General features: G+C 38.7%; 1 protein-coding gene across 1 annotated transcript; it reads left to right on the forward strand.

Moving 5' to 3' along the window:
- Positions 1-308: 308 nt before the first annotated feature.
- On the forward strand, positions 309-10,175 carry LOC135473384 (SKI family transcriptional corepressor 1-like). The gene is made up of 7 exons (XM_064753235.1): positions 309-1,976; positions 6,192-6,258; positions 6,490-6,540; positions 7,152-7,226; positions 8,658-8,732; positions 9,255-9,320; positions 9,685-10,175. Exons 1-7 carry the CDS (start codon positions 309-311, stop codon positions 9,774-9,776), a joined length of 2,094 nt encoding a protein of 697 aa, XP_064609305.1. The 3' UTR covers positions 9,777-10,175.
- Positions 10,176-10,525: the final 350 nt, after the last annotated feature.

Raw genomic sequence — 10,525 nt, forward strand, 5'->3', positions numbered from 1 at the left:
AGGTCTCTGATTGGCAGAGAACGTCATAGCTAAGGAAAGCGCTGCATATTCCAATAAAAATAGTAGGTTAGATCGTTGATACGATAGTTTAAATACAGTTTAAGTTGAATTATATTGATTATTGACAGATACATCGCCATACGACTTACTGATCATATGTTGATATTAATGAAGAGCTGTATATACCTATCATTTAGTCTGTTATTTAGGTCAGAAGTGTTTTGTACCAAGGCTTGTGTGGTTATATGGATATATTTTCTTGCCAATAATAATTTGTATTTGTGTTTTTTTTTCTATCATCTAGAAGGATGAGTCAAGGGAGATCACCAGCGTCTCCGGAAGAGCGACCAGGCCCATCGGAGGATATGTCAGTGACGGAAGAAGATGAAGACATGGTGGTTCGAGAGGTTAAAACAAAAGGCGGTTCGTTCAGACCGAACCAAGTGAGCACAGTAGTTCTGGCTGACGTACCCATAGTCGCTCTCCTGATCGACGGCAAGGAGAGGCTATGTCTCGCGCAAATCTCCAACACCTTACTGAAAGGTTACAGTTATAACGAAATCCACAATCGCCGAGTCGCTCTAGGTATCACCTGTGTTCAGTGTACACCCGTACAGCTTGAGATCTTAAGACGCGCAGGGGCCATGCCGGTGTCTTCGAGGAGGTGCGGCATGATCACCAAACGCGAAGCAGAAAGATTGGTCAAATCTTTCCTAGAAGACACATCCCCGCCAAAACTCCCGGAGGACTTTGCGTTCGACGTGCAGCACGACTGCGGTTGGGGAAGCCGCGGAAACTTCATACCGTCGCGTTACAACAGCTCTCGCGCAAAATGCATAAAATGCGCATATTGCAACATGTACTTTTCTCCAAACAAATTCATCTTTCACTTTCACCGGACACCAGATGCCAAGTACAACCACCCTGACGCGGCTAACTTCAATTCCTGGCGTCGTCACCTGAGGTTGACATCAGGACAAGAAAATACGGACTTGGTGTACGCCTGGGAAGACGTGAAAGCCATGTTCAATGGAGGAAGCCGGAAAAGAATGTCATCTTACAGCAGTCGGTTAGAGTCTCATTCACAAAAGTCATCCCAGGACGAGGGCAAGAAACCAAGATTCCACGACAACGCTTTGGAAGTCAAACCTCACCGCACCCCTCCCCTAGACTACAACCCTTACCCTATCTTTCCTACCCCGACGTCTAGTTCAGCCTACCCAATCCTACCCGCAGCATTTCCCGCCGTGCCTCTTTCTCTGTCTGTACCAGGTCCTCATTCTGACCGCTCTCCCTATGGGACACCCACCAGAGGAACTCTGGCTACTAACCAAATAACCCCAGACTTTACCGGACCATCCAGGGTAAGACAGGTTGGAGGCATGTTTTGTAGCCCGTTTGACAAAATTTGGCCAAAATATCCGAGCCTATTCTTTTCTGGTCACAACATGAACTTTTCACGCTGTGATCGACTAATGGCTCCTGATCAGAGCGGTTTGAAAATCGTCGGGTTCAAGTCCCCCAAATTATCTCCTCCAGGTAAACGTGACGTCACACAGACGCCAACAAATTATGTAGGTACGATACCACGAGATCCCGTTTCACCTTTTGGCGTGCGCAGTGAAGACAAAGAATGGTGCTCGGCTTTTCGGCTAGTGGGGACTTCCGGTAAGCATAGTTCCCTTGACGGTGGGAAAGTGGAGTCGGTGAAGTGTAAACAACCTGTGGAATCTGGTCCACTTTTAGAAGATGACAGAGAGTCTACAAACACAGACAGTCAGCCCGAGGATAAGATGTCCTACCATGGGGACGAGGCTATAGGCGCTGACGAGGATTCGGACGAAGAACTTTCGGTGAAGGATCCAGATGTGGACATAGAAGATGATGATTCCATTCACTGTGGAGACAAAAAGAACTTTCCAGACGCAAGCACAGAGAATGACGTTCTGCATGGAGAACCAACCTCAAATGAAAAGGTAGGTTGAAGTCTTGGGCAAGTCTCATGCAAACCAAAATCTTCCTTGGTTTAAACGCCATGCTACTCTTGTTGATCTCAAGTCATACTATTTTGTATAGAGAGACGTAATAGCGCAGCATCATTTTGAACTATCCGTAAGTCTACATGGATGGTGTGGTGTGTTTATGGAAAAAAGGAAGGACCAAAATATTTTGTTCCCCTCTTCCTTCCAGTAGTGCAAAAAAAGGTATAACCGATATACATGTATATTTACAACAGCAACATGCATTCCTAAGTCTTTACAATTTCACTCATCCTTTCAACTCCTTACACCTTGAAATAAACCCTGTGAAATGATCTAAATTCTGGATATATGTTTACACGATTGTTACCTTTTTGTTCACATCAAGTTTATATTCCTCTGTGAATCAGAGAGTATAGTAATGATTTATTTATTTATTTATTTGATTGGTGTTTAACGCCGTACTCAAGAATATTTCACTTATACGACGGCGGCCAGCATTATGGTCGGTGGAAACTGGGCAGAGCCCGGGGGAAACCCACGACCATCTGCAGGTTGCTGTCAGACCTTCCCACGTACGGCCGGAGAGAAAGCCAGCATGAGTTGGACTTGAACTCACAGCGACCGCACTGGTGAGAGACTCCTGGGTCATTACGCTGCGCCACCGCGCTAACCAACTGAGCCACAGAGGCCCCAGTATAGCAATGAATATACCATTATAATTACATGTATATATATGCTGACATAACAGCAAAACAACAGACTGAATCTATTACAATATATTATATTTATATATTTATTTCGTTACCTTGATATGTACGTTTCACGTCTGTTGACGCAGTCTGGTTTAAGATGTCGAATTAATGCGTTAATTATATTTCGGCCTAAAAACACTTCACTCTGGCCGTAGACAAAATATTGCCGGTTTAAATATATAATAATGTAAAGAATCAGCACAATGGCAGAATATTTTTTTGTGGCTATGAAATATCATGATATAATGTATACTTCTTCCCATCAAAAGTATGACTGAAAAATTGTTAAGTAGGACGTAAAATCCCGAGCATTCATTCATTCATTCCCATCAAAAGTTAACATTTCTAAATCTCTGGTCGCTGTGAGTTCAAGTCCAGCTCATGCTGGCTTCCTCTCCGGTCGTACGTGGGAAAATCTGTCAGCAGCCTCCGGATGGTCGTGGGTTTCCCCCGGGTTCTGCCCAGTTTCCACCCACCATAATGCTGACCGCCGTCGTATAAGTGAAATATTCTTGAGTGCGGCGTTACACACCAATCAAATAAATAAAGAAATCTAAATCTCTGTAACGTCCATATTGCAGTTATTATATAGTTTGTATTCGTTCTGGCATCGTATTGGTTTGCTGACCGTGGATATAAGTATAAAACTCTTGTTGGGATGCAGTACGAATATAAGCGTCATATAGCATGTTTGATAATGTATTTCCTTAATCATCTGAACAAGTGGTTGATGGAGTACACGACTATAGATTAGCCAGCGCAAATGAGACTAATAAAGCTACAGAATATTAACGTGACATAAGAAAAAGTTTGGATTCGCTCAGAAGAATGCTCTTTTTCTTTTTAATTGTATGTGACTTGCGGAATAGAAACAATTTTTGACTTTACACTTGTAAAATAATTTACAATACTAAAAATTTTGGTGGGAAAAAAAAGTCCAAAGCGCTCTGTAAAATCTCGTTATGATTTAAAAGTACCTTAGAAAAAGAAATACAAATATAGGATTAAGGATTGCTGCAAGGAATAATTCATTCAAGATGAATAATAATTTTACCTTTGAAGATTCATTTTTGTATGGATTTTCAAAAGTATAATTCAAAATTAAGGAAAGATTTTTGATGGCTATTAGAAAAAAAACGCTTAGGATAAGTATGTCTTAAAGGTTGACGACTTGTATGAAGTTCGGCGAGACAAACTGAGGTATCAGTGATGGAGAATATAGTGTTTGTATATATGCCAAATGCGGCGGCTATCATATAATCATTCATATCTAACAGAGGCAAAATTGGAAATTAAGTGAATGAAAGGTTGGTATATGGAAGATCCGCTTACATAGACGTGTATTCTATAGTGGTGAGGGAGAAACACACAAAGCCGATAGCGGGTGACATCAGAAAGTTTTTCTCCATTATAATATCACAGATATGGGTTATAACGAGTTCGTCATATAGGCCTATGTCGTCTTCGATTTCTCAGTAACTTTTCCCATTGGCAATAAAGTAGATGAGCTTGTGTTCTGGTTATGCCATAATATATTACTGTATAGACATTGATAATGTATTTGCTAGGCGCATACATTTTCTCTTTCAGCAAATTCGCGGATTATTGCATGTTGGACATAGTAAAACAACGGCCTGTGCCGTCAGCGAATTGCAATCTATGTAATGTATTTAGTATGTCGGCAAAGACGCTATAAAATCATCCATATAAATTAGTAGTCTTGATTGCATTTACTTTGGTTCCCTATGGATTAAGAGTAAACTAAGTATAAATTGTCATGGACCAGAGCGATAACTTTCGAGCGTTTAAACTTTCAAACTTTTGAACAGAATTCAGTATATTCAAACACCTGAATGGGATCTAAGTTTTCTTGAGCATACTGATAGTATTGGGAGCTGGCGACATTAGTATAATGTACTGAATTTAACTTGTTCCATTGAGTGCTGTAAAATCAAAAGGGTGAGGGACCTCCACGGCTGAGTCGGCTAGCACGCTAGCGCGGCGTAATGACCCAGAAACCTCTCACCAATGCGGTCGCAGTGAGTTCAAGTCCAGCCCATGCTGGCTTCCTCTCCAGCCGTACGTGGAAAGGTCTGGCAGCAACCTGCGGATGATCGTGGGTTTCCCCCGGGCTCTGCCCGATTTCCTCCCACCGTAATGCTAGCCGCCGTCATATAAGTGAAATATTCTTTAGTACGGCGAAAAACACCAATCAAATTTATTTATTGATTTATTTGATTGGTATTTTACGCCGTACTCAAGAGTATTTCACTTATACGTCGGCGGCCAGCATTATGGGGGGAAACCCACGACCATCCGCAGTCTGCTGGAAGACCTTCCCGCGTATGACCTAATCAAATGAATAAATAAATAAATCAAAAGGGTGAATAGTTGGATGGTGAGATCCTCCTCCGAAAAAAGGTTAATAATAAGGGTTCACAGTTTTGTTGACATTTTTTCCCGTGATTTTACTAAGGGTAATGTAGAAAAGAAACTGTAGATATTACATTTGTGCTGTTTATTATAATAGTTACACACATTTCATGAAGTCTAGAAAAAAATCCCTCTTCCGAAAAATCAGTTGATAATCTACGCTCATTGCGATTATAATGCGGTGCAAAAAAAAAGTGTGTAGGATTGGCACGCTTTACAGTTCATAAGGGCTATATTTGAGGATCTGATCGTCAAGTCTGACATTCGTATAGCACTCATAGACCGTAAACGGGCGTTCCAAATTAATACTGGCAAGATCCATTTTCATAACATAAAACATAACATAATTTTACATAAAACAGCAGTTCAAGAAACTCATACTTTGACACAATATAGGTTATGAATCAATAGCTTGCATGTGACGAATATAGATTAAATTCATCATATCTCACACAGGATCTAAATGCTATACAAGGCGAGATATTTATTCGTCATATATACAGGACAGTTTGGTACATTACTGTCCAAATCAAGATGATTTCTGACATAGATGTCATTAGTAGAACCATACATTTGAAGGTTCAGAAATCTTCTATGACTTTCAAAAACATTTAATGGTTGTGAAAGTGCACCGGTGAATAAATAGTGACATTAATAAATAAATACATGAAAAATATTGCCTGTTTTTTCACGATATGTTACGCTAAAGATAGTAGATCTGCATACTCTAAAAGAAGCAGTATTTATCAAAATGTATAAATATACGAGTAGAACGACGTATGTCATTATATATACTGTAAAGTTCATTTCCACTGTAAACAAAGCAGAAACGGTTTACGATATACTGAGGCCGAATACAGATATTGTGTTGGGCCCTCACGGACCGAAGGGTGCCAGCTTTTGACTGACGTTCTGCACCGCCACCTTGCCCCACTTTCCTGCATGTATCCAGAAACCTGACCTATACTATATATAACCCACCCACGTGTATATCGTTCCAAAAGATTCGTTTTTTTTTTCACAGACTGAACTGGAGAAATGCCATGAAACATCCAGTGAAGAGAAACAGGAAAAAATGTCACACAGAAAAGGTAAGTCGTAAAGGTGTGATTGGTGAAATAATTAATTTGTAATACATTCATCGTTAACAAATCACAGCAGTTTAAAAATATTATTTTAAATTCTGCATAATTCATACTGTTTCCGGTCATTAGTTGATGGTTTAGAAAAAGGGCCACTCTCAATCACAGAGATGTATGATTCACGAAGCACACGAAACCAGAACATATCATTTAATAAGCCTTTTGTAATCACTATTTCAGAAACAGCGGATTCTACTTCCGGGTCAACAGATTTCTCGTCTTTAAGCCGAGGTAAGGTTCACGTAGCCTGAGTCGCTAAATGCAAGTTAAGACGACCCTTCTTAACTGTTATCTGGTACTCTACACATTTAAGGTTCGAAAGTTTTGCAAAGGAAGGTTGAAAGAATACTTCATCAATACTTCATCGCGTAATGATGTAGCTGTATAAAAACCTTCTATCATTACCATTAATCTATCTATATACTCTATTGTATAATATTCTACTTTTCAAAGGATAGAATAAGCTCTTATGAGCTTTATTTCCGCCAAATGTATCACTTATGTATATCATTTAATTTTAGGTTTATGATGAATAAAAAATGAAAAACTAAAAAATATAGATATACAAGCGTTACCTATGTACAATTATTAGGACAATCTAACTACTGACGGTAAGATCCAAGGCCACGCGTATTTTTTCCCTGACTAGGTCGTGAAAGAAAGTATTATAAATACGATCTTATCTGGTAAACAAAATACCCATGCACTCAGTCCAACAGACAATCAATGAAGAAGTCATATATAGGTTTGACTGTTTGTTTAATAATTCAAATGTCCATGATTTGTGTTGATTATATATTTCAGAAAATAACATATGTTATAATATTCATATATTAAAACAGAACAGTTACAAACAGAACTTCAGCAAGAAATGGAAGCGAGGAAGAAAATTGAAAAAGAATGTACAACCATCAAAGGTAAATGTTTCACCAAGATTTATTTGAACGTATATGCAAATGTCGGAAAATGTGACTGCCTTAATACATGCACCGGCGGATAAATACACTCAATAAAACTTAATCATTGTCATTTGTCACTGTGTGAGACGTTTTGTTTTATTTTATCCGCATGCTATTAACTGGACAAAGTGAATGTATTATAGCGCTGGCCCCTGGCGGAAGACAATGGTTAGGGCCGGATGTGGTGACTGGGAACTTCTGACCGGCTCTGTTCTATAAGCTGGCCGACATCTGATGCCGGTGTAGCTTTATGGGTAACAAGATGCAAGTGATTAGCTAAACGAGATTTCTAGCCAGCTCGACAATAAGAAATTGACGGGTTGCATCGCCTGATCCATCGAGCCTGTCATTAGAGCCGCACAGTTGTAGCCAATGAAATATTGGCCTACGCCATATCTCCACGAGACCTGACGAGATGGGGTAAATTATAGGTTGGTCGATAAGAACACAATCTGTCTGGCTAAAATGAATTCCCGGCCATGTCGTCGGCGGCGTCTACGATTATAGGACTAATTGAGTTTGAGCTTTGCGGCAGGATGGAGCGTATTTGATCTAATATCTGCCAGCGTATGATTGGCATTAGCCAAAGTCAAGTTATCCTGACAGAAGAGACCAAAGTCGTGTGATCCCGTCTATTGGCTAGGCTGCTCCATAACTCCTTTCTCTTCCATCGAATCTTATCGCAGTGATTCCTATTTATTAGTACTTAATTAAGTTTAGCAAGAATCTTCTCTTAATTATCGTACATTTTGGATTTTTGATGATGTTTCCGTCACGTGCACTTCTGTTAGATCCAAAATTTTATAGACCATCGATTATCGCACAGTAACTCTGAAAAATAAACTTTTAAATTTATCAGAAGGCTTGTTCTCTGTTAGGATGTATTCTGTTATTACCGCAGACTGTTCTGTAGTACTAAATATAGCACACATATTTTTTTAATTCAGAAATAAAAGATTGTATAATAGACTAACAGGGTTTAATGCTTACTATGTTAAACTATAAGAATACACTGTTGTCAAATAACAAACTTTTTTCTGTTAGAATTAACAGGTTGTTTTAAACGTAGGTTTGTTGAAAAGGTACACAGTAAGCCAGTGTCTTATAAGGCGTAGTGTACAGCTATACAGACATATTTTGGTGGATATTTACAAAGAAAAGCAAATATACAGTACTTAGATTGCAGAAATGTGAATATCAAAGACATAGAAAGCATTCGAATGATATAATGGAAAATTGCACATATAACTTATGAAATAATTGACGACTTAAATCTATATGGTTAGAATTGATCATTTAGTAATTAATAAATCATTAACAGATTTGAGTGAAAGCATCTCGTTTAATAAAAAATTAAAGTTTAACAGACCAAACTTTTGGCTGTTTCAGAAACGTTTGAAGAACAGATGAAACGAGCAATGCAGTACAAAGACGATATTTCAAAACAGCTGCAAGTTGTGAGAGGTAAGATGCAAAGCTCAAAGCTCGAAATGGAAATATTAGATACACCCCTTTTATTTACCTGGGCTATGCGGTGGTTTAGCCATATGTGTATTAAGGTTTTAACTTTATATTGAGTGTTTCAAAAACAACTTTTTTCCCCTGCGAAATAGAATAAGACTTGCACCAAGATTAATGTATGACTTTCATCTTTTACATTCTAACTACTGACGTTAGAGTTACACTACACTTTAATATTTAATCCACCTGTTGATACGACGGCCATTTCCCGTGGCTTGTCCAGTCGTCTTAATGTTATCTAATGACACCAGCTGATAAAACGCTAGTGTAGATACAAATATTACAAAAGCCGAAAAGCTGTATTTACCAGGTTTTAATTTGTTTGGTTTAGTTTTATTTTAGCTGCACTAAGGCATTTGAGGTCTAGTTTTACTTCGCTTATTTCCTTACATTTACCCCCTGGAATACTGTGATTGTTACCCTGCAAATAATTTACTAATCCTGTTGGCTTTTCTCTAATCACAGACACCTTGTGTACCAAGTTAGACCAGGAGAGGAAAGTCAGAATGTCTCTGCAAGACAGACTGAACGGTATGTCAACTCAACCAGCACACCTTTGGTCTTAATTTCACCATGATGTTTAAAACTTGATTTCTTTAGAACTGACCTATAAACACAGTAAGAAGGTGAGGCCTTTGGATAACGGTAACTTTCGCATGCAGTGGTTTAATTCAGCTTTTTTTTACGTAGGCGTGATATACGGACGGATGATATTTGTGAACTGGCTTTCACATTTGGTTCATGTCTTCCTCTATTGAATTCCTCAGTGGAACAGATTTTTCTGAGATAAAGCTTTTAAAGCTCCACCGAGGAGCGTTGTGTCATGTAGGCCTAACGTGGGTTGTTAACGCGATCATGTATATGTTATAGTTTTGCTTTTTTTTGGTTTCTACAGAAGCGCACGATGCCCTCCACAGCTTCAGGTGTAACATGCTAGCGTCTCGCCATTGTACCGAATGCTCCGTGAAAGAAATCATACCCAGATAAAAGAATCACAGAAAAGGACAGGATGGTGCTTATTTGAAATCTTGGGAAAGTCATTTGGAATAGTAGAATGTACTTATGATTGTTCTTGTTGAAGATGTAAGAATCTATATAGACAATTTACCCCTAAATAGTGCTTAAATTCTGGTGTCATTCCACGGAAAACGATTTTCGCAAGGAGGCGTTAGTAGATCTAAACGGGTAGACATCCTGTTAAGGTCATTATATGAAATGCATTTAGAAGTACCCTTGTTAATTTAACGATTCTTAAAAATGCAGATAAAAGCACTCTTTTTGAAGTTTCGCCTGGCCCATATCAATCGGATTCTGTATAAAGGCCTATCTTTCCCCCCGCTGTGATGTTTTGGTATCAATTAGACATATGCCCAGCGAGATCTCCTTCAGCCATCTTTTATAGTTGATCTTGTAAACACTATTGTATAGATATATCAATTATATTATTTTCTTGTTCTTTAGGTAAAATTGAGCAAGAGATCTCACTGAGACAATTAAAAAAAATGTAGTTGTACTGCTGATTTCTTTAATTTCGTTGATAGATTCTTTTCCTGTTTATACAGTTTGCCATAGTAACCTTAATTTCTCATGATGTTTTCTGATTGATGGATTGATTGATACGCTTGTCGACTAATTGACCTTTTAATAGATTCATTTTTTGTGCGGTTAATCAGTGGTACTTACAAAGAAATGCTTGGCTTGTCGTAACTGTTTCTTCATTAAGGATTGATTAATTT

The sequence above is a fragment of the Liolophura sinensis genome, chromosome 8 (genome assembly GCF_032854445.1).
Source record: "Liolophura sinensis isolate JHLJ2023 chromosome 8, CUHK_Ljap_v2, whole genome shotgun sequence".
In the NCBI taxonomy this organism is placed as follows: Eukaryota; Metazoa; Mollusca; class Polyplacophora; order Chitonida; family Chitonidae; genus Liolophura; species Liolophura sinensis.